This window comes from Sylvia atricapilla, chromosome 1 (genome assembly GCF_009819655.1).
Source record: "Sylvia atricapilla isolate bSylAtr1 chromosome 1, bSylAtr1.pri, whole genome shotgun sequence".
Lineage (NCBI taxonomy): Eukaryota > Metazoa > Chordata > Aves > Passeriformes > Sylviidae > Sylvia > Sylvia atricapilla.
In genome coordinates, this window is record NC_089140.1 from 119,480,742 (window position 1) to 119,505,029 (window position 24,288).

Consider the following 24,288-nt stretch of genomic DNA (forward strand, 5'->3'; position numbering starts at 1 on the left):
TTTAATTTCAACTAACATGTCTTTTTTTAAGTGACAGGAAGGGTTGCATGGACTTGTGTTCAATCAAAAAAGTCAATTGTAGATAGCTACAGATTGAGGGGACTTTAGTGCTTATTTAGTTTCAATAGGATAGATATTTTTAGGTTGTCAACAAGTAATCCATTTTAAAGATATCTATTCATCTTTAAAATGTGCTTCACATCAGGAGACTTCATTGCATCAATCCTAGGCTGACAGTTCCAATAAAGTTATTTCCAGAGGCCCTTGATTTTATTTTGTCAAGAGCAGAGAATTCTGAACAATAAACTTTTGGATCATTCAAAACTTAGATTCTTTATGACTTTATGCTAATTTCTGTATTTTTACTTTTCCCTTCAAAGGTCCTATTTCAAGTAGCAGATGTTCTAAAACTATAACATCAGCTTATGTATAAATGACACCAGAAACCTCAAACATTCTGTTAGACAATGGAAAACTAAGATACACAGACAAGACTGAGACATAACTAGAGAAAATGTAACCATATCTTAATTGTGCTAAAGAAAACGTTTCTATGGCCTGCAAATATTTTTGATTTCTATAGCAACTTATCATCAAGAACTTTCTAAAAGTATTAATTAATTGAGCCTCACAATTTGAAAGGTGAATTAGTGTTGTTGGGATGGTCCTGTTGGGATGGTCCTGTTTTTCATTTCACAAGTCTGGTCCACTTGTGACTGATATTTGACAAAACACAAAGCTGTTGACCCAGATGGTAACAATCATATACAGAAACTATTTCTAGATCATAACTGTAGTCAAGATTTTGATCCAAACTTCCTAGCATTTAATGTAAGCAGTGGCAGAATTAAGGCACTGCTTAAACTGAGAAGGGAATTACTGTCAGTATTGTCTGCATTGGGAACTGCCATAAATACAGGTAGTTCCAACCGTGCCTTGCTAATTGCCCGGGCAAGTCCCTCAGTCTTCCCTTATCAAAACAAGGACAAAAAACACACCATGTGGAACAGATTCTGAAAGCTCTGTGGAGCCAGAAAAATCTGTTGCCTGTGACCCTGGAGAAAACTTCACATTTGGTAAGATTTCAGTTTGATTGTACTTCTTTGAGCCTTTCTGCTACAAGTGTTTAATAATTTGAATTATATCAATAATTGTCCAAGTTTGCCTACATGAGTTAAGTCATTTAAGAAATTACTTAGGAAAGTAATGAATTTGATGAGAGTATAAGTTAAGCTAATTAATCATCAGTTAGTCACAGCCTTGTGTCTAGACAAGCAGCAGTCTTGCAATATGCAGTACCAGGGGCCAGCAAGTAAAAATACTGTATTTCACATGAAGCTTTTGTTTCACTGTGATTGTGGTAGTGTATAGACACACTATAACTTGATTAAAATGCAAACCTCAATGTGCTTTGTCCATTTGCCCTTACAGTGATGTAATCCAGATACTGTATTCTTCAATTGAATTTCCTCAGCCTGTTGGAAATAGAAAACCTTTCATGAAAACACATCTTCCCCTAAAGCTTCAGAAGTTTTAAGTGTATGTATCTAACTAGCAAACTAATCTATCTTCAAGGTATCTTTGTTCCAGAACTGTAATTCAGGAAAACATAATCTGTTTAATACAATGTTCAGAACCATTTCTTTGTAGATGAAATTCAGTGCTTATCACAGCATCTAGAGCAGCTTTTGTTAGCACATCCTTTCTGGCTGTAACTCTCCTGGAGTTGAAAGTTCTGCAGCAGCTTCAGAGCCTCAGTGTGTTTCTAACAGCTCATAGCTACACGTGATACAGTGCTGCAGCTGAGCTTTGATGGGACAAGGGGTTTTATAGCTGTAGTGAATTTTTATCCAAGAGGAATAGTGACACTGTTTTAATAGCAGAAACTTTTTTAAAAAGGTCTTTGTGTTTTCAACTGTCATTTTCAAATTTAAGGATCTAACTTCAGGGCAGTTCAGCATGTTCAGCATTCTCTTGACAGACCCTTGGTGTGTCTCTTGTCTCTATCCAATGGTTTCCTACCTGGAAATCTCCTTTCAGCTCACATGAGTGAACTTTCAATCCACTGGAATGAAACTCTTTCAGCTGCTTCTGCAGGTTCTTTCTACTCTCTTTGCCGAATCTGTCTGAATTGTGCCAAAGTTAGCAGAGCTAAAAACAGAGCAGTTACTAGGAATTAAGAAGCTGATAATACCAGTGTGACCAAATATACCAATCATAAAACAATAAAATTTCACTGCTCAAATGAAAGCTTGCTTGCTATACTATATCAGTGGAAGACTGAAGAAATCTGTCTTTTTAATGGGATGATTTAGTTCATTCATACCATAGCCATAGGCAAAATTCCTCAGTACACTATATTTTGCTGTGAAAATATTCATGTTCTGACATCAAGTTCAAATGTTTAGTCACTTTAGATATTTGAACAGACCAAATGTTCATTGGTTTCATGTCACTTTTTAACAAAGTCCGTTTATATACAAAAAAAATGCTCCTAGCTAATTCTTGAGTTTACTTTGTGCCAAGTGCAGTGCCAACTGCAGTACCAACTGCACTGAACCCTTAAATACCCAAGGACTAGGTGCAGTAATGCAAAGGTACAGAAAAACACATTACTGTATTCACCTTAAGTACATTAATTGTAGAGGGGCCCTGCAATAGCAAGGTGTCCAAGGAAATTAAGGCAATTACATGGTGTAAAGCTGTTGTAGCAATACCATTCCTTCCAGCCTTGCCAGCACACAATAAGACAGCAGCTTTCTTTTGCCTGGGAGAAGAAACAATTCTGCCTGTTTCCCACTTCTCCCCTTCTGCCCTATCAAAATGAGTACAAGGACAGGATCCTCACTAAAGGAGTTTCATGAAGAGGGAACTCTCTCATGCAGGAGGGATATACCAGCTCATATCTTGGTAAGATGTCTGCAGAACAGAGAAGGGCTGAAATTTCAGACTCCTATGGTTCTGTGGCTTCTTACGTGGCTTCTCACTGTCTTAGATGTGAGATTAGCTTTTCTTTTAAAGAAACGTGGAATTAAAACTTTTCAATGCTATAAAAGTGAAAACCATGCTTCAGAAACATACAGCTGGTTTGGCTTGGTATATGAAAGTATTCCCTCTGATTCTCTGTCCTTAAGGGAGGCACTGAGGAGCATGAGTTAAATTTTTAATTAAAACAAACTAACTAATTACATTTAAAAAGTAAATTGGATAAGATTATTCAGATTTGCTTCACAATATCTTGAAAGCAAATTCACAGCCTCATATATAAAGTAGAAAAGACTTAAAGCAACATGACTATAGGATTTGTACAAAGAATCAGAGGTAGAAACAGTAGTCAAAAAGAAATGATACTTCAAACAAAGTGGAGCAGTATTCCCTGACACTTTTGTTGAGAGATATTTTAATTTTTTTGGTATTATTTTTTAAGCACTGAATGATATTCTGTTTTAGCAGAGATAAGTTGCCCAAGCTAGCAGGCTACATGACAGTGAAGTCGTGTTTTGATTAGCATCAAGATTCCTACATACCTAAATCAATTCATTGTGCAAACATATGAGAATCCAAAAAAGTAATACTCTGAATTAATGATGTTTGGTCATCCATTCTCCCATGAGGTTGAAAACACAGATGAATGTGGTGCCCTTCCCATTATGTGTCATCAGATCTGTCTTCCTCAATCCTGAACAAACCACATTTTTAGCACTGCCAGCTCATTCTCCTTTATCAGACATCTCATTTTTTGGCATCATATGATTCTAGGAAAACTTATCTCTCATTTGGAAGAAAGAAATAAAGACATTTTGGTACCTAGGATTGCCAAAAATACTTTCAAAATGCACAATCTTAGAGGCTAGGAAGCCAAAAGATAAGTAACATGAACACAGAATTTATTATTTTTTAAAAGAATGTTATTTTGAAAACAGTTTCTTGATTTATCTTGGGCATCTTTTTTATGTAACACTTGCTGTTTGGCAGGAGTAGAGTCTTCATTTCTCAGTGATTCTTCAGATTTCTGCTGGGCAGTACATTGAACATCTCTGTCATTTTCATCCAGATAGACCATCTTTTCTTAATGCTGCTGTTGCTATTGAAGTAAGCAAAAGTGTTGCAAATAATTTTAGAACGGACCTTAACAAAAACATATTTTGGAAAATTTAAGCAGAATCTTTCAGACTGTGTCAGACTGGACCTCTTGTGCAGTATGGTTAAATCATCATTGTTATTCTTTTATTCCCTCTGTATAAATATACCAGCAGTATAAAAATCTTTTTGATGTCTAGGATAGTGTATGGCATCACAGAAAAACGAAGGAGGTCTTCTAAGCTGATTAAATAAAACCAACAAGAGTCACAGGAGGGAAGGGAGGAGGGAAAACACTTGCTCGGCTGATCTGAGATGTTTGCAAAAGCTGCAGCAATTCTCCACCAGTTAAGGATTGAAGTTTCCCTGGTGGACTGATGACCTTTGATGTGATAATTGCTGGTTTTCCTGAAACTCCCAAAAGAGAGCATGTATAGTAGGGTTAGAAGAAAAAGGGATAAATATTAATGAAGCATTGGATTTTCATTCAAAAACAGCAGGAGCCAAGCAGTTAAACGCTCCTTTTCATCCCATGAAACAGGATAGAAACTAAGATCCCTATAATATTTGCCACACAACTTACAAACCTTAATCTCTGAGCAGTTTTACAGTGTCATGTATCTCTCCCATAAGTGGGTACGAGCTTATTGTGTTGTTGAAAAGTTCATTAATTATCTTAGATTTTTCTTCTTTTGAAATTGTCATATAAAATTAAATTTTAATTTCTTGAAGTATGAAGCTTTTGCCTACAACATAACACATACATAAGTGTCAGGGTATTAATTTTCCATTAGGTGACCTCAGAAATTTTATCCTTCAGGTAAGCCTGGAGAACTATGATAGGAAAATGGTGAAAGTATTATCCTTCTTTTGTTGTGATTCACATGAAAGTTTTTATCCCTTACCTGAATCCATGTTGATCCTAAGTTACTACTTTACAGCATCCACTTGCACACAATTCACTGTCATGTGCCTGATCATAGAAAATAAGGGAAACATGCTATAGGTAGCATGCAGTTTGATTGCTCTCTTACAAGCTGGCTGAAGAAAAAAGAAAATGTTTGCAGAGTAAAAAGAGACATTATAAGCCCATTGCTTACCACAACAACTTTGTATAATTGTTTGGGGGTTTCCTTGGGGTTTTTGAGGGGTTTTTTCCTAACAGAGACAAAGTGTTTTATTTATCTGGTGAAGTTACTTTCTTCTGGAGCTAGCTGTTGCTTTAGTTAGTAGGTGAGAAGTTACTTAGAGTTTGACAAAAGGCTTACAATCTCCAGTAAGATTTAATTTGCATGTCTGTCATGGCCTAGAAAAGATTGAGTATTAGCCTTTCCTCTAGCATGCCTGTCATATTGTGCTGTTATCTTGAACTATTTTAAGGACAAATAAAGTTGAGATTTTCAGACTGATTAGGTGGTGTGACTGCAAAGGCATTTTTGCATTGAAGAAATGTCTTTGTTATAGCAGCCATCATATCTGACCTGCTCCCTAGGTCAATAAAGATGAAGGGCTCTTGGTCTGTTGCAGAAGAAACTCATTGTGACTCACAACCGGCCCTGCTTTCATATGCATACACTTACTGCCAGCCTAGCAACATGCACCTTCTCCCCAAATGATTAATACAGCATCCAATGAGACATACTGTTTCTCTGGAAAACATCCTTGGAAGGCTGGCTGAAATGGGAGGTTAAATATCAAAGGGCTAACACAAAGAAGGGGACTGATCAAACAACTACACTATTCTGTGATTTACATGGGTTATTTTGCTGATGATTAGGTAAAGAAAAACCTGCTGAGATGAAGAGTAAGCAATTACATATTGAGGAAACTCTCATACTTATTACCTTATTAGTAGTATTCATAGACTGGGAGACCCTCCACAGGGTGATCCCTTGCTAATTCCTTATCAACAACGGCTTTGATGTGCTTACATTATGCGATTTTCTTGGAGGAATGGAAAAGGCAGGAGTTATTCACTGAATACCTAACCACCTAGCATCCAAGGAAAATTGCAGAATTGAGTAAAGCTTTGTAAATAAAGAAGACTGCATGTTAACTAATGCGTGTTTCCCATCTTCAGCTGTAATTCCCTAGAAGGCTGGTTAATAAAAAGAACAAGAAAAGTATTATTATGTTTCTTATGAATCATAACCACTGGCTAGTTCAATACAGAATAATTCCCAAATTGAGGGAGACCCTACACTGTCAGCACAGATGACAACATCAGTAATAATTGACTGTGGAAGTAGAGAAAGCTTTGATTACTTGATCACAAGTTTCCTTTTACTGAACTTTTGGTGTGTTGCATGTACAGATAAGACTTGGGAAAATGATACTTAATAAACATTTTCACTAGAATGGCCACTCCTGATTCTTCCCAAGTGAGATACTGCTTTCTTTCTGGTAAGGAACCCTGCTTCTGGGTTCTTACACTCCTTTCCTGCTCCAGGGCAGGGGAAAGGCACTTGAGAAAAATTAGGTTCAAATTAGAAAAATTAGATAGCCTCAAATAAATGCTGGAATGGAACAGGACATCTTACATGTGCCTGTGCCAGTAATGAACAAAAAATCCCAAAAAATGGTAACTACTGTTCAAATGTCACCCAGTGTTTCACCTTAAGGTATAAGCCTTTTGTGAGGACTTTTCTCTGTGGCAGCACCTAGTCTAGGAACCTGGGAACAAAGTAGCTAAGTAATACCAATAACCTGGTTATGGGATCAGCAAATTCATCTGACATAACTGTGCTAACTTACAGTTGTTCAAGGTGTGCTGCATTTGCTGCAGGAGGTGACATGCTCATCTAACAGGATGCAGCTACCAAGATAGCCCACAATACAGCAGCAAGCACATTTTAGTCCTCACTCTTATTGTCACTACTGAACTCTGAATGCCCTATAGATCATGCAATTTAAATTCACTTTGTCTTCAAAGAGAGTGCTGCGGATTTAAATGTAGAAGGTCTGATGGCTGCATATTTATATATGGCAGAGAACAATAACACAGCTGAAGATTGCAAAATACACTTGTCTGGAAAAAACTATGTTAGTAGATAGGTAAATACCAGTAAATCTTTTCAAGTTCCCTTACTTAGCTCCTGAGGTAATGCACACCTTACATGTCTGAGGAAATACAGTGTCATGATTTGAGCCCTGCCAGTTTCTAAACCCCATGGAGCTGCTCGCGCACTCCCTCCCATCAGAATGGGAGAGAAAATTTTGTGATTTGAGATAAAGAGAGTTAATGAGTCTGTAAAGAAGGATAATAATACCACTGACATGCATACTAATAGAATTAGAATACACAAAACAAATGGTGGACAGTGCAACTGCTCACCACTCAATGACCAATATCCAGCCAGTTCCCGAGCAGCAGCTTCCAGCCAGGTTTCCCTCGAGTGTATATACACTAAGCATGATGTCATATGTTATGGAATATCCCTTGGATCTACTGGGGTCAGCTGTCTAGGCTGTGTCCCCCCCCAACTTCTTGTGCCCCTCCAGCCTTCTCACTGTCTTCAGCATGAGAAGCTGAAAAGCCCCTGACTTACTATAAACATTACTTAGCAACAACTGAAAATGTGAAATGGGCTCTCAACATTGTTCTGGTACTAATGCCAAGACAACACTATACCAGCTACTGGGAAGAAAACTAACTCTATCCCAGAAGAAACCAGGTCACACAGTCTGTCTCACATTACTACAGTACAGAGCAGTAAGTAAAATTACGCTTTTACTTTGAACATTCACTTAAATATGGCATTGTCAGCTTATCATTTCTCTTAATCATTTCTGAATAATGTGTGATCATTTTACAAGGAGATGAATTAAGTGTAAGACAGTATTAGCTCAAATGCAGGGTTGATGAATGGAAGTTCATGAATATATCATCAAGGAGTCTTACCTGAATAATCATCAAGGATCCAAATTCATAGTCCAGTCTAGCTTAACATGTCATCATCCAACATAAATTAATGAATGGTGTTGGTTTTGGAAAGTCTGTCTGGTATTGCATCCTCAGTCATAATATCATTGTGTTTTAGGGTAGGCCTTGTACTTAGGACTCCTGCAATTTAATATTATAGAGATGTATGATCTGCGTTATATATTACACTAAGGGTAGAGATGGCCAGAGGACAACAGTTTAGCTTTCAAGGATTCAGATTTTTTTATTTCACTCTGCAATGGAAACAAAAGACTTCCAGGTGTTTGTTTTTTTGTTTTTTTTTTTGGTTTTTTTTGTTGGTTTTTTTTTGTTGTTGTTGTTTGTTTTGGGTTTGTTGTTGTTGTTGTTGTTGTTTTTTTGGGTTTTTTTTTCTTTCTTTCCATACCATGAAATTGTATTGAAATTTGTTTTCAGATTGAAAAGTAAAGGTTTTCCATCTGAGTCTCACACTCTGGAGCATGCAAAAAGCTTAGTCTGGAGTCAGAGTAATCAAGTTGGTCTTTATTCCTTTTAGTTTCAGTGCTATTGCATTGAAAACAGTGATAATCAATTAACTAATTCTTTGCATGGTTAATAAAGGAATTTATATGAAAGATGTTATGTAAGAAAACATGAAAAAATACTGGAAGTATTATATTCTGTATATCATTTACAGAGAATGACAGATTAAAAGTTTGTCCAAAAGTCCTATTCAACAGGATATTTCCATAACAGATGGCATGAGGAGTAGTTTTTCAAGCCTTAGGCAGGTATTAGATGCTAACTTGTGACATTCATCAAGCAGTCTAGGAGATCCATCTGATTCACACTAGTCAATCAGCTGCCTTGGTTTTAAGCAATTTCACGCTAAAAAGAAAATGTATTAGCAATAGGTCTTTGCTACTTGGTTACGGCTATTTGCTTCCTAAAATTGCCTTCCCACTGTGTCCTCACCTGTAAGCTAAAACCTCTATCATTTGACTGTTAACAATGGATATTTATTTTGCATAGTTGCTGAACTGAATGTTAAAACCATAGGAGATAGATAATTTATAATAAATAAGCTCCTCTTTATCATGCTGGTAAAGGTGATTTGTGACACTCTACTGAATCACAGTTGTTGTTGTTTACACCTTTGCACACGCACTAGCTAATTCTATGGTTTTACCTGTCACAATTTCCTGGTGTTATGTAGCTACCCACTACAACTTTTAGGGCAACTTTCCTGAAGTTACAGGCAACGGTTTTGATTCTCATTCAGCCAGATAGATCCTTGTTCAGCCACTTGGAACTGATCCTGTTGCTGCCTGTGTGTGTGTCACTTGCTGGCTCTGCCTGCCCCAGCCCACCCTCCCTTCACCTCCATTCCTATGGCCCAGGACCCCATTCCAGCCCTCCGGGGCTCCCCACATATATACTGCCCACAGTATAGGACTCCATTTCAGCCCCCTAGGCTCCCCCAAGGGGTTTCCCAGCACAGCTGTGCCTGTCCTCATCCCCAGAGGGCTGCCACTGTGCAGTCCTCATGCCCTGCTGCTGGGCAGGATGGGACAGAAAGCCAGATCCTGCCTGCCTGCTCCTGGCCATGGCCCTAGGGCCCACTCAGTGGCCTGAAAATGTGCTCATAGGAGTTACTGGAAACACAGGAGGATTTCATTTGCAGATACACAGGAATTACATTAGCAGGTGTAGGAAACAGATGCCAACACTCAGACGTTTTGTCATATCTCTTTCCCAGCTCTACCCTGTGAAAAGTGGAATATGTAACTCAATATTGTAATAAAGGCCTAGTTTTAGTAAAGCAAATCAAGTGAGGAAATGTGCAAGAGTTTAACAAATCATTGCAGTGTTAACATAAATGCCTCTGACAGAGGTCAACAGAGCTTTTTAAATGTAGGAGATAATGGAAACCTAAGCTGGTGCCATGTGATACTTTCACGCAATGCATTTTTCATTTCAGATTCTTTCTCCTTCTTCATACCCTGAAACGTTTGGTATATTTTTGACCAAATTTAAACACATCTATAATGTGACCATATTATACCAGGCTGGGGAAAAAATAAGTTTCTAGGAGCTTTCAATAAAATAGAAAAATAAGAATGTGGGGTTATGCAAGGAGGAGACCGAGTGTGGGTTGTGGTCTCTGCTCTGTTGGTGCTGTCACCCACATCCTCAAAGTTGGGAGGGGATTCTGTTCAAAGTTGGGTGTCTCATCTGTTCAAAAGCACCTTGATTTTAAAGGAGGTGCTAAGGAAAGCCACAAATTTTATAAAAACACATTATAAACTTAAATAAAAGAACAAACATATGAAGATGCTGTTTTATCAGGGCACCCTCCTTTCTGTGATGCGGAAGTCTTTTGCGGTGCCTCTCTGCATACCGCCACCACCACAGTAATTGGTTTTACCAAACAGTGTTAGTGCTTTTCTTTATGTGCAAATTGCTGTCTCTAGATATGCATCAGGACACTAAACACCAATTACAGAGCATTTTCACTCTGAAAATTTTTCTATGTTAATGTTCAGTTCTGAATTCTTCTGCCGCAAAGGGAAATGTTTGTGCAGAAAATAATGGGGATAATGACTCCTTGTAGACATTTTCTGAAACTTCAGTTCAAGAGATGCTGTTTGCTCTGTAAGCCATGGAAAGCACCTTTAATTTTGGAGGGAAGCTGTTTGGAGTCTGTATTAATCTAAAAAACTGTGACCCTCAGTCTCAGAGTATCAACTAGTAAGAACTTAGGATCAGAGCTTGCCTCAGTGAGTAACCTATACTTTTGGGAAGATTCTATGAGAAAAAATGCAAGTTAATAATTTAATTTCTAGGGTAGAAAAACTCCGGAAAGCACATTAGTCATTGTGTGGCTAACAGATCATGACATCTCAAGAATAATACATTTTTTGGTAAATTTTAAGATATTGAAATATAAAAAGTATTTGTAAAATTTAATGCATGCAGAGCTGGTTATAATTTGACTTCTTTTCTAGGAGACTTTTCCTATAAAGATACTTTATTGCAGTTATAAATTTTCCATCAAAATTCCTTAAATTAACGCTAGAAAGAAACACATTTTGCAAATGCAATGTAATAGAGACTTTGGAAAACTGTCATGATTCACCATCTGCAGCCCTGTGTTTAGAGTTTTTCAGTCTTCCAAGAAACGAATAATCAGTCCAAAAGATATTTTAAGGAACAATGGGAACTTGTTGACAGTGTTAAAAATTGAAATTCCATATTTTAAAGCAGTAACTGTTTCACATAGTGAGACAGAGGATATAGCATTTAAGCTGCCTTCATTTATACTTTAAAATCAGTCATATGGGACACAACGGGTCCCTCTGGAAAACTATTCGTTTAACTCAATAAATTACTCATTTTTGCTTGTTTATTTTAAAGGACAACATATACAGGAATGTATTCATGGCAGATGAATTAGCTCCTGTATTATGAGTGTGCAGTGTGGTTAGTGTGAAACATTTACACCACCCAGCTCATCAGAAACCAGTGAGATCATTTGTTTCATTCCAACTGTGCTCTTTGCATTTACATGGGGCCTGGGTATTTCAAATCTCTCTTTTCTCATACATAAAATTGTACTTTCTTTCTGAGTTCCAACTGCTTTAACTTTTTTATTAAGAAGAGAATAACCAAAAGAAAAAAAAAATTAGATTAGTTTTCATTTCTGTTGAAAAAAGACCACTTTTCCCCATTTCAAAGGACAAGAATAAAACTTGAATTTTTGGGCTAGTTCCTTTGAATGAGAAACAAAATTTAGCCTTTAGCATTTAAGAATTTTTAATAGGGGGACAAATATCAGTAATTCCTTATAAACTGTGTACCGTGATGAAATAAATGGAACAGAAAGCCAATAGAAAGAGTCTCAGACTTACAGGCAATGACAGCCACAGATGTTGCTCCTTGATGCTTCTATATACTAAATTCTAGGATTGTCTTCAGTAGTATGTCCAGTTCTAGGTTTCTAACATTGGAAAGACATCAATAAACTGGAATTTGTTTGGCAAGTGGCCATCAAGATGCTTGGGGGCTGGAGTTGTTGTCCTGTGTGAAGAAGTTAGAGGAGAAGGGTTGTTCAGCCTGGAGCAAAGAGAAGCTTTGGGGGCGTCCAGCTAGAGAGAGGTCACTGATAAGCCAGAGCCTCATTCTTGACAATCATGCATGGCAGGAGGACAAGGCAAGAAGGCAATGGACATAACTTGAAATATAAGATGTTCAGACTGGGTATAAAGAAAAACAAAATTCACCCTCAGAACAGTTAAAGCAATGGAAGAGGGCTCCAGAGCATTTGGGCAGTGTCCACCCTTGGGGTTTTCAAACCTGACTTGGTAAAGCCCTGAGTAGCCTGGTCTGACCTCACAGCTGAGCCTGCTAAGGACAGAGGAGTGGATTCTCTACTGGTCTAAACATTCCTGAATTGGGTTATTGACACAGTTTATGAGACACCTTTTTATGAGACAACAGTTTATCTACATTTAGGGGGAAAAAACCCAACGATCCAGTAAAGCAAACATGGATGGTTTCTCCACAATAATCACAGTAAAATGAGATGCTTCTCAAATTCCTCCCTACACAATGTGAAGAAAAACACTATGGTCCCATTCTTTGCCTTTCTAATTCCTCTCAATTTTCTGGGAGTGGCTTCCTGTACATCCTAGTCCTTGGCATTCCTGATCCATGCTGCATTATTCAGAATCTTCTCCCTAATGGTTACCAATCTCTGCTCCCCTATTCCCTTCTCTGTGCCTAATGTGTTGTGACATAAGATGGACTGCCTGCTCCACGACTCCTAGAAAAAATTATTCAGTATGTGCTGAGCACCTGAATAGAATCCTAGCTCATGAGCAGGCTTACAATTAATGATATATAAAGATATACAAAGATATATAAAGTTATCTATGTTTGTAAAAAATAAAGATGGTAGAAAATCATGTCTCTTCATTGCTAAATAGAAACTTTGCTTAATAAGAACTGCATTGGAAGCAAAAAAAAATGTTTGCCTCAATATATTCGGCTTCATCTTCCATGCTTTACAACTCTTCTGTCATCTACAGAAGCCAGTACTGTGAAATTGAAATACCTGTATGTGTACTTGAAAGATGAAGAAAGTGTTTCCCCAGGCATTTTCCCTAGGAAAATGAAGGTGCATTTATATGTACTATCCCTTCAAAATGTTTTCGGAGATAAAGTTTTTCACAGAATAATTTCAGTAAGTTATTCTTGAGTCTTTTAGATCTCAGACAGGAGATTATTTTCAGACAGCTCTTTGAGGATGGATTTTCAGAATTCAGGCTGGAATAATTGGTATTCCTCAGTCAAATAAGCTGTATATGGTATATTCTGTCCTTGAACAGGCAAATGTGACTCTAATTTCAGGCTTTTATAAACGAGTTTTCAGATGAAAGCCAGTATTCTGATGCTTTGTACATTTTGGCCCTTCTTCATGTACCATTGATGCTTAGATGTTTTCTGAAATAAAAATACCAAAGATCTTAAAATATTGTTGCACCAGGAATGAAGAGCCTGCAGGAAATTGTTCTAAGGAGCTGAGCAGTCCTATTGAATACAAGATACTTATTTCATTTGCACAGCAGAACATATATCAGAGGTTAAGTAAGTCTCACACACCTGATTTGGCAGTAAAATCCATCAGTTGTACTCCTTGCTCATATTTGCTGCCATTCCTATACTGAACCATTTTCACCTGATAGAACAGGATGATGTGTAGATGGTTTTCTGGGTTTTCCCATGGTGGGTCAGCCACAGGTCACTCTGCAAATCCCCCTGAGCACACTCAGGTGTGCTCATGAGTGGGGACTGTAGGACAGAGGTGAGGGGAGGCGAGAGGACTGGGAGGATTACTATGGTAGCAGACACTTGTCCCCTATGTTCTTGGTAGCTGGGGCTCTGCCTTGTGTACCACCAGAAAATGGAGCTTGGGGAACTCCAAGGGCTTCCTGCTTATAAGGGAGATTAAAAGTAAGCCTGATGGCAGAGTGGTGGTGTTGTCAGCAGTGCCTCGAGTCAATGCATCTTCTTTGCTGAGGAGTCTTTATGGAAAAGGATACAAAGCATGTATTTGTTTTTTGTAACAGATTGTTTTGTTTTGTCTGTTTACTATTAATTGTAGGCTGGCTTCTAGGTTTTTCAGGGAGGAGTTTATTTGAAAACACATTTCTTGGCCTGTCAAGGAGCTTTTACATGTATATCACTGAAGGAAGAATTTATACTGTGCCAGGACTGGAAAAAATGCTTGACAGAAAGCAGTAGTGTAGTAGGAGAGATCTTGCTTTAAAAACAGAACTCAGGACCTGAGGCATTGGTGCATATCTTAGTCCTATTAAATTCAGTCTGAACTTATTGAAAGTAAAACTCATTTTAATATAATGGGATTACATTTTTTAAAAAATTATTAGTCTTGGAGTCCAGACCTGAAAGTGAAAGAAAAAGTCAACAGACACCACATACAATCTCTAGTGGACCTAGGTGCACAAGAGCATGTTCACTGTATCTAAGCACACAAAGTGCTGGCACTAAAAATAAATTTACTTTCTGCACTGAGGTATAATGGAGGAAGTTTTCCAAAAGCACTTAGAACTGCCTGACTCCCCTGGCTATTCAGGGGCTGGCATCTATATAAAGTCATACAGTGTTTCTGAGTAGTCTATCCTCTGACAATACAACTAGAAATAAGTTTGAGTTCCTCTCCTGAAAATACAGGCGATGTTCCCTGTTTACAGACATACACTTGTGTAGATTCATACAGGCAATTCCTCCCCCTTCAGTCCTTCTCTCTTATAAACTCCTCTGGAGCTGCTGTTTATTCCCCTGGGCAGTCAGCAAGGAGAGTGGCCAGAGAAGCCACTCTCAGCTAGGCTCAGCTTCCCCTCAAGACCACCCACCCCCGTGATGGCACCACCTCCCTAACCCCTCCCTCTGACAGCAGACATTTGAGGGGAAGTAAACATATCTAGACAGCAAACTTTTTAAATGAAGAGTTTTCTCTCCAGAGGAGATGTGGAAAGTTATGATCTTGCACAGTTTCTAAAGCCAGGGAACTTAAACAGGAATTTAAGGAAATGTGCAAATTGTGTTGTTGTTGCTCACCTCTGTGATATGATCTCCCAAAGCAAGACTACTTAACTACTTACTTGAACCACTGAATTGTCAGTGTATTATTGTGTAGTATATTTTCATAATGCCCCACACTGCTGAAGCTAGCAAGTGAAGCATTAGGCTATTTATAACAAAAAATATGTGGGTTTAAAAGGGAATTTCAAAATTACCTGAGATTCCCTCATACACAGAATTTAGTCTTTATATTTGAAAAATAATTGGAGTCTTTTAGTAATTATATTACCTTCTAGCTGAAAAGCCACTTCCTTTAAAGATAAAAAAAAAAAATCTGATATCAGAAGCCTGCTTGGAGCCTAGTGCACATCTAATTATCTCTCTCAGTCTTAATTATTTAGCAAGTGCTAATAAACTGCACGTATCATGACACTCATGTTTAATAAGCATATAAATTTAATTTATTTTTTTCCCTTCTCTTTGAAGACTAACAGACATGGAATTCAATCACAAGGCAATGGCATTATTGCCTCCAATATAACATGAGGTTTTAATAAGCCTCCTGTTTGCTGCACACATGTGCTTAAGACTGCCTGGAAACCAAATCAGTAGAAAAAAGGGATTACTTTAGATTACTTTGAAATGTGCATTGTTTGAAATGGCCTCTGGTGACCAGCTTTCATGAATGGCTGATTTTACTTGTGGGGCACGTCATCTGGCTCAATTATACCAGGCTCTTTTGCATGACAAGTGCACTCTTTGACTGTGTTGAAATATGAAATTCTAAAACAAAGTAAATCAGATGATGAGAAATAAATGTCGGTAACTGTAAATTATTAGAAGTTTGTAACTTAGCAATGGGCATTCTCCTTACTGAAAAATATGTGGGAATTTTGTTTCGAAACTTCCACAGATTTGAAGTTAATATACAAACATTAATTTAAATTTTCTTTAATATTTTGTTCAGCTTTACTAGCAGCATCAAAATGAAATACACATTTTTCTTTTCTCAAAGGTAGATCGTTTCTCCTATACTGGTTTGTATATTTTTAAAATGTTACTGAAATTTGTTGTTTCACCCTAACAGATGAAGTGTTGGAAAATTCTACCTACTAAGAATATCCCTTAACCTGTACAAAGCAATAAAAGTGGGTTAGCAAGCCTGCATTACACTTTCAAGTCACTGCAAGCTTTTTCCTTTCCTGTCGGTAACTGTTAGCAAAATTACAATGTAAAAACATAATATAAGGTTATGATTCTCTCTACCTGCAATTACTTTAAATTATAGTTACTTTAAATTAGTCTAGCCTGAGGCACTGAGGATCCATCATTAGAATACACAGATTACATTTGAAGAGGGAGAAGATACCTGATTGATTAGTTAAGTGTGTTGGAAATCCAATAGATAATGATTAGATTAGACCCAGATAGGAACTACATTCTTCGTGTTCATTGTAAATCCTGTACTTTACAACCTAGATTAGGGGATTAACCTTTAAGAAGAAACGGTAAATCTTGCTTTTTCCTGACTGCTGCTGTACTGTAAATGTGTTTCCCATGGCTGCAGGCTCAATATTCCCACAGGAAACTGACCTGCAGATTTACACGGTCGTGCCTGGTAGTCTGAGATTGCAGTGTTTGCCTTTCAATACGAGATAGAAGAGTAAAATGTGAGAAGAGCTTTAACATTGCTAAACTTAAAACAGTCATCTGTCAACAGCTTTTTCCACTGAAGTGCTTCACTGTATTAGTGAAAGTGAGAGTTGTTATTGTTGTTGTAGGGTGTTACAACCCTCTAGTCATCAAGGCAATATGATTTAAGGGAGAGATTTAAGACCTCTGAACTACTAGGTTGCTGGGTGCAGATGAGCATCTCGCCTCGCTGACCTTTTATTATGTAGTTTCAATCTGTCTGCACAATCTTCATGCAATTACTAATCTTATGAAGTTGCTAATTTTGTTGAGTCTCAAGCCACACACTTGTTATGATTCACAGCATAGACCATGTGAGACTTCCAGCAGTCCATCACCCTTTAACACAATATCAAAGATTCACAGAAGCTGCATTTGTGTGACCCTGGAGTTTATGTGCTTGCAAAATATTATCAAATACAGCAGCAATGTCAGATGGACACATCTCAGTTTAAAGCATTCAACTAACCGTGGTAGGTGTGAACCCAGAATCTGACATTTTTAGGGCCATGGATCATTGAAGCCATCTCCAGCTGACATGATGCCACTGATGGTGGCTTCAGGCACCACAGGCAGACCCGCAGGTTTTTGAAATTATGCTGAGGAGGTGCCCAGCAATGGGACAAATCTCCAAGGTCATACTGGAAATTACGAAACTCTGACAATAGCAGAATCCCAACTCTGAATTATGGGAGCTTTTCTGGCTGTCTTTTGTCTTTCTCTTTTGCTTATTGAAAGTCTGGCTTTAAGGAAAGAGAGAACACTGGGATCATATAACTGTAAAAAAATGTCATTAAAGCCAAAGCTGTCAAGTCCACAGGTCAGAGGTAAGATACAGAGGAAGATGCTCTTCTGCTTGAGGTGAAGAAAGAAAGCTTAATTTTTTGGCGTGATTGATATCTGAGGATTTGTTTCCTTGGGAGATTTTATCCATTTATTTACCAGAGAAGCCTATAAGAAAAAATTATCCAAGATCATCTTTTGCATAAAGAAAACGATGCAATTTAACACTTGCAATGAGAAGGCCTTCTGCTTCTTTTCCATGCATTTGATGTATTTTTGTGCAAGTTCCTTGCACTTGTCAGAGAATTAAAAAAATGTCCTAAGTTGCAAAACATTTGTTTGTGGACTGTATCTTAATTACATACAACTATGTCAATTTATGGAGGCAGGGAAATCTAACTACAGAGATAAAATCTGTAAGATACTGGATAGTAAAGAGGAACACAACACAAATAGGTGCTTCATTAGAAGTTTATTGGTATAAGAACCCTGTGATACCTTACATTCTCTATTCCCTGGGCATATTTATTACTAATATCTGGGGAACAGAAGCCAGAATTCTCATTCTCATGTTTGCTGATGATACAAAACTGAGGGTAGTGACTGATACACCTGAGGGCTGTGCTGCCATAGCAGGAGGTTTAAACTAGGTGATCTCCAGAGTTCCCTTCCAACCCTAATGATTCTGTGATTCTTAAGCTCCACAATTACAGTCCACATTATTACTAGTATTATTGTTATTATTACCACTGTTTCCATTATTGTCTGATCCATTTTTGTTTGAAAAAAAGGCCACTAGGACAGTGGGCCTTAACCTATGGCTTTGGGTAATACAATGCCTCAATGTTCATGCTCAAAAGAAAACTCTAATGCAGAGAAGACAAATTTGTTTGCCCTTTGTTACCCCTTGGCCATGAATAACTGATGTGTGTCATTGCATAGCACATGGTATTGGAGATGGACATATGTCCAGTATCATTACTCAATATCCCCACATTTGATGTCAGATTTACAAACAGGAAATGTGTTCTTGTAAGCTAGATTCCCTGTGAGACAATATGTAGAAGATACATTTGTATAATATTAAATATTAATAAGTTCATATATCTTTAAAGCATATAACATATTCATATGCATACTCAGTGCCTTGTTTTATAAACAGAGTGCATGACTCTGGACAGACTTTCATTGGCCAAACACAAAATGGCATTTTAAGTGAACTGAGTGAAAATGTGAACATGAGAACAAAGTGGCAAATGCTCTTTTTTGAATACTGGCTGCCTTTTGTTGTGTTCCAAACGAAGCACTTTCAGTCAATGCCATGAAAAATCTTGAACAGTTCTGGATCAAAATGAGTAACAAATTAGAAACTTTCAAAAGATACTGTTCTGCCTTTTGCCTTTTTTCTAAGTCACTGAAATATACTCTCTTAGGAGACCTAGGAATAAAGTTCTTGTAGTTTTTTATGCCACACCATGCCAAGTGCCACTGTAGCCTTTCTTTGCAGTGCTCTGCCAGTGTAATTCAAGTTTCATAGGTAAGTAATTCTCCACAACAATAAGTCCCTGAACTGCATGTTATAATACTAGCCGCATAGAAGCAACTGAAGATGCAAGTTTTCAGATTTTATTCCTTGAAAGGTTATTGCAAACTATGCATTTCCACTCCTGTGGAAAAAAAAATAGTTTCTTTGGATTCTTCTGGTTTCATTTATTTACTAACTGCAATTTCGTTATCATAGTTATCTTCTATAACAAAAATATGCTCTAAAATTCCCATATAGAAGTTAGTTCAGCACTTGTTTATTTGGTTAGAAAAAAAGCATTTTGTAGGACCATCTTGATTTCTCAACACAAAAAAAAAATTACAGTTTTCTTCCCATGTAACTTTGAAAAGGTCTTTTTTAGAATTTCTCCTATTTTTGTCTGTTTCTCAAGATAAATTGCAGTATTTGCAGGGGCACTTATATGCCATCAGCCAGTATGCAACACAAATATTGCAGCCTTGTCTTCCCTATCAATCTTGTATTTTGACAGTTTTCTTTACTTCGTTTCTTTCTAGGACAGGGAAACAGGCTGTAAAAGGACAAGTTGTCAAAGATCACCTTTTAATAAAGATTTGCCATATGCAAAACTGAAATATGAGCAACAAAACATGGCATTACTGTGCTCTTATATAAGAACCATTCAATGAAACTTGAATAATTAATTTTATATGTATGGGTCTGTCCTGGTATTTTCCTTTATCCATCAAGGACAAAAAAGTTAAGAGTAGGGAGAAAAACTTTCATTCTCTTATTTCTAGCAAAGACCTGCCTAAGGTACCTGCAACATGCTAGAGGAAAGGGATTTTTTAAAAACTAACTAGTACAGACCAAACAGGTTGAAATGAAGAATACTTGTTAATGTCCATTTGGATTCTTGTAAATTTTATTAGCACTGAGGTGTAATTGTCAGGAACTTGCAGTTTCGTACGGTGGGGGATTATTCAAACACGTTGGTGCCAGTGTTTGCTCAGCACAGTCAGGATGACTGCACTTTCTGGGTCAACACTGTCTGAAAAAGTTTGCCCTACAACTGAGGTAAGAAACTAAACATTGAGTCTCACTTCACATAGCCTTTCGTGCTTTGTGATGTGAGTCAAAGTTTCACTATTTAAAGATCAGACATCTAGTGACATTGTATTTCTGCTTTTGCACCAAGAGCATGTATCTGGTGTCTGTCAGGAGAAATCTGACTTCTCCAGTAACCCGGGTCTTTGGGGCTCTTGTCAGCTTTTATGTGACTTAAGAACATATATTTGGAAATGGAACTACTTTTAAAAGTCCATCCAGACTTGTTACAGACTTCCAGGTACTTGTCTGAACGTTGTGTAATTGCTGAAATAGCATTTGCTCTTCGATGGCAATCCCCTGTATTGACTTTGCAGTGCTGTAATGTTAGCAGAAGGCTGCAGTGTTGGTTGGTGCAGAGACAATGAAAGACGAGATTTCTCTGCCACAGACACTTGGATTTTCCTTTTAAAGACATTCACACTCTTCTGGTGTAATTACAGCCTGCCACAGTGAGGAGCATGAAACTGTTTAGCTTGCGAAGCTTAAAATAAAAGGTGTATGTGGAAACAAGAACATGATCCTTTTTCTAGCAGTCCAGCACCAAGTCCCATCCCCTCCCTCTGCTGTGGCTTCTTCCCCTGAAATTTAGAGCATCTCCCTATTAACGCATTTTTAGGTGAGTGATTGAGGGGGGCCTTTTGTCTTCTGCGTTGCTCTCATTATTTCTGTTTATTAATCTGTTTGTGGCTCATGTTGCATGTCTGAAGTTTCAGGTGTGGGTGCACAGATCTCATGATTTATGCTCCAGTCTAATTATATAAGGTGCACCGTGGTTCCCATGCAGTCTTCCCCTTGGGCAAACTTCTTGATCGTTCTTGGGCTTGGGTGGTTTTGTGAGGGTTTTTTTTTTAATTGACCCATATCATCGTGCTTTTATCCACAGTCCCAGAATAAAACCAGAAGAAATGTATGTGGCAGGTCAATACCCTGGAGGGAACAGGCATGACTCCATGATTTCTTTCCCACCCCCTTCCTTTTTGCCCCCAGATATTCCCTCCCTTCCCTTGTGTTGCAGACGGGTTTTGCAGAGCTTCAGTCAGTAATGCCAAAAATGTCAAAGTGTAAGTGGCTGCCCCTTCCTCTCCAGACCAATCAGTCATTTTCAGTCACAGGTTTAAATGTGCTGCAGCAAAGCCAAGCCTCTGTGCTTGCAGCAGGTCTTACAAAAGCAAGGCTGTTTGAGTGACAGGCACGGAGAGAGGGCTCTGATAAGGCACTGAGACAAGTCTGGAAGCGGAGTATCAAGGACGAGGCTGTGGCAGAGGTACTGTGCATTATGGATGAGGCGCCCGGCGCTGTCGTTGATTGATTGAGGGACGGTTGTGCTCTTTCACAATGCTGGGTAAGATCATATGGACTGTCATTTAATATGAGCTTTCTTGTCAGTGGGAAGACGACTTTTCACACAGTGATCCCATGCAGATTGCAAATGACAGCCATACTCTCTCTTCTGCTTTTTAAGGGTTTAGACTCTCATGCAGGTGGGTTAACCTAAAACAACGTTAGTGCTTGCCAAGTGTCATATGCTGAAGTTAATGCTTGTTCTCAGAATCTCACTATAAATCTGACTATAAATATTGGAAAAGCACCTGTGTCTGATGATGTGAGATACATGTCCTTTATCTCTAGCAGCCAAGGTGCCATCCAAACCCTGCGTAGGTATGGTATTAAATTAAGTAGGTGAGTCATGGAGAATGCAATTTTTTCTACTCTTTTCTTTCAGGACAGAGAAAGAAGCTGTAACAAACAGTTCTGGAGACTTTGAAGCTCAGCCACAGTACTGAGGTCTCTAACTGACAAGCTTTCTGCTTTTTCCTTCTCGCAGGGCTCCTCCTACAGATGTTCTGAAGACGTCTACATCCTGGCAATTTTTCACTGTGCCCAGGTACTGAGCGTACGGAGCCAAGCTGCATAAAAAGAATTGTGGGGTGTAGGAGAAAGGGGAACTCACCAGAAGTCATGTCTATACAAAATGCAGGCATGACTTCAAGCAAAAATTATTTGAGAGAGCATAGTTGCAGAATGACCAAGTTTATTCTTAGAAAATGACAGAATAAAGCTCTCATTCAACAATATGACTTATAATCATGTTAAATGGTATGTGTCAGGCTTGACTTCCCTAAGTGTCATCCTTTCAATGTATGACTGGAAGTTTATTTATTGCTTGAACAGAATTTCATTTCTTTCCTACAGATCTTGAAAACTAGAGTTCAGAAACTTCTGGATCAGTCTTTTCATTGAAATACTGGAACTACTATGAAGCCTTCTTGGTGGGCACTCATGTTGGCAGTGCTCAGTACTGAAATGCTGACAAGTCACTGTTCCACCATCAAGTCCCCGAGGTTCAGAGGACGCGTGCAGCAGGAACGAAAAAATATCAGACCAAATATCATCCTTGTCCTCACAGATGATCAAGATGTGGAGCTAGGTGAGAAACAAATGTTGTTTGCTACTACATTTTGTCATGTGTCTTTCAGTGGTTTATGCCAAACAGAAAACTTTAAATTCAGAGAAGTTGCTGGTCCTGGAATAGTATCAGAATGTGGGATAGGTTTGGAAAATGAATTAACAAATATTATCTAATAGCATTCATCACATTTAATTATAGACTTTAGGAAATATATGCTTATCAAAATCCACCATGGGAGGCTTTAATCAGTACAACAAAATTATTTAATAATGCATGCAACGACATACATGTAAAAAACTTCCATCAAAAGCTTTTTCTCACTCTATGACTTTTTGTAGCACTTAAAAATTCGAGCCTTATGAGGCTAGCATTTCCTCCAGTACTGTGTATGTCTCTATCTCCACATTTTTGTCACAGGGATGTATGTCGTCTAAAATGCTTATCCACACAGACAAACTGGTCTAGTTACAGGATTTAGTAATTTTAATATTTGTATGAATTACTGAAGTGTTTAAAATCCATCTGCTTTAAAAACTGTGCTGTATGTATGAAAGCCTGGTAGTTTTGCTTTCACAAGTACACAAAAAATCTGAGCACATACCAGTCAGAAGTGATTTTCACGTATTTTTCTCAGGGTGGAAAAAGTTAAAGCACGTAGATGATGTTCCAGGAGGCCTTTCAATGTTTTCCATTAAGTAAGTTAGAAAGATATTAATGATAGTTATGCATATAACTGATTTTTTGGTTCACTGCCCAAAATGAAAAATCAAGGAGAGAAAGAGGATCATTTCAGGTTAGCCCCAAGCAAATACTTTGGGTTGTGAGATCAAAAAGTGAAAAAATGGCAAATTAAGTTGAAATGAAATCTTGCATTCTTAGCTTTTTTTTAATGAGAGACATATTTTTAATAGGAGTTAGTGAATTTCTAGACAAAATGCCACGTGACATTGAGACATAAAAATGCTTCATTCCAGTAAACTTCATTTGTTCTAAAATCACATACTTTCAGACAGAAGATTGTAGACAAAATACGGTCTGTATCTAAAAGCAGTTCTTTGGTTGTTAGGATTTTAGTCTTTGCCATGATGCAGTAATAATTTCATAGTCCTTCGGGGTACTTAGAAGGTAATTAATAAACTGTATTTCATGACTGAGGGTTGGTGCTTTTATGCAGCAGAGCTCCAAACACAGGCTCTTAGATCTGAGCGATTCTTATCTTTTTTTATTTTTCAATCTTTCAAACCTCTGCTCTGTTTAGCCATGCTGTATAATGAATAGCTGTTCCCAGCTCTATTTTTGGTCTACAGCTCTTACAATGGGAGTGCATTTCTTCTTGATAGAGTCATTCTGAAAAATTTTGTTAAAAGGGTCAAGTCAAGTCTTCCTTTTTGTGGTCAGAAAGAGCCTACTCTCTCCAGGGCACTGGGGAAGGTAGGTCGGCAGACACACATCTCTGAACACAGGGTTACCAACTTGCTGCCTTCAGTCTTGCGAGAAGGTTTGCGAGTGGTGAAAAAGGAGGAAGGATGTGGCCAGTCACTTTGTTCATCCTGTGGAGCTCTTCTCTTTGAAAGCTGTTCTGAATGTGCACAGGGCATTCTGGCTCCTATTAGCAGGCAGCTGAGCAATAGTCTGGGTGTGTGTGCATTCCCACTGCCTTGAACGAACACACAGGTTTCCCCTTTTCATAGATCATTTCAC

General features: G+C 38.1%; 1 protein-coding gene across 1 annotated transcript in view; it reads left to right on the top strand.

Annotated features, from left to right (window-relative positions):
* Window positions 1-24,288, top strand: part of SULF1 (sulfatase 1) — a 101,675-nt gene that overhangs the window by 14,329 nt on the left and 63,058 nt on the right. Inside the window, exons 3-4 of the mRNA XM_066332174.1 lie at window positions 22,003-22,062; window positions 22,371-22,605. Coding sequence (XP_066188271.1) covers window positions 22,434-22,605 — 172 coding nt within the window. The 5' untranslated portion in view covers window positions 22,003-22,062; window positions 22,371-22,433. The remainder of the gene's footprint in view (window positions 1-22,002; window positions 22,063-22,370; window positions 22,606-24,288) is intronic.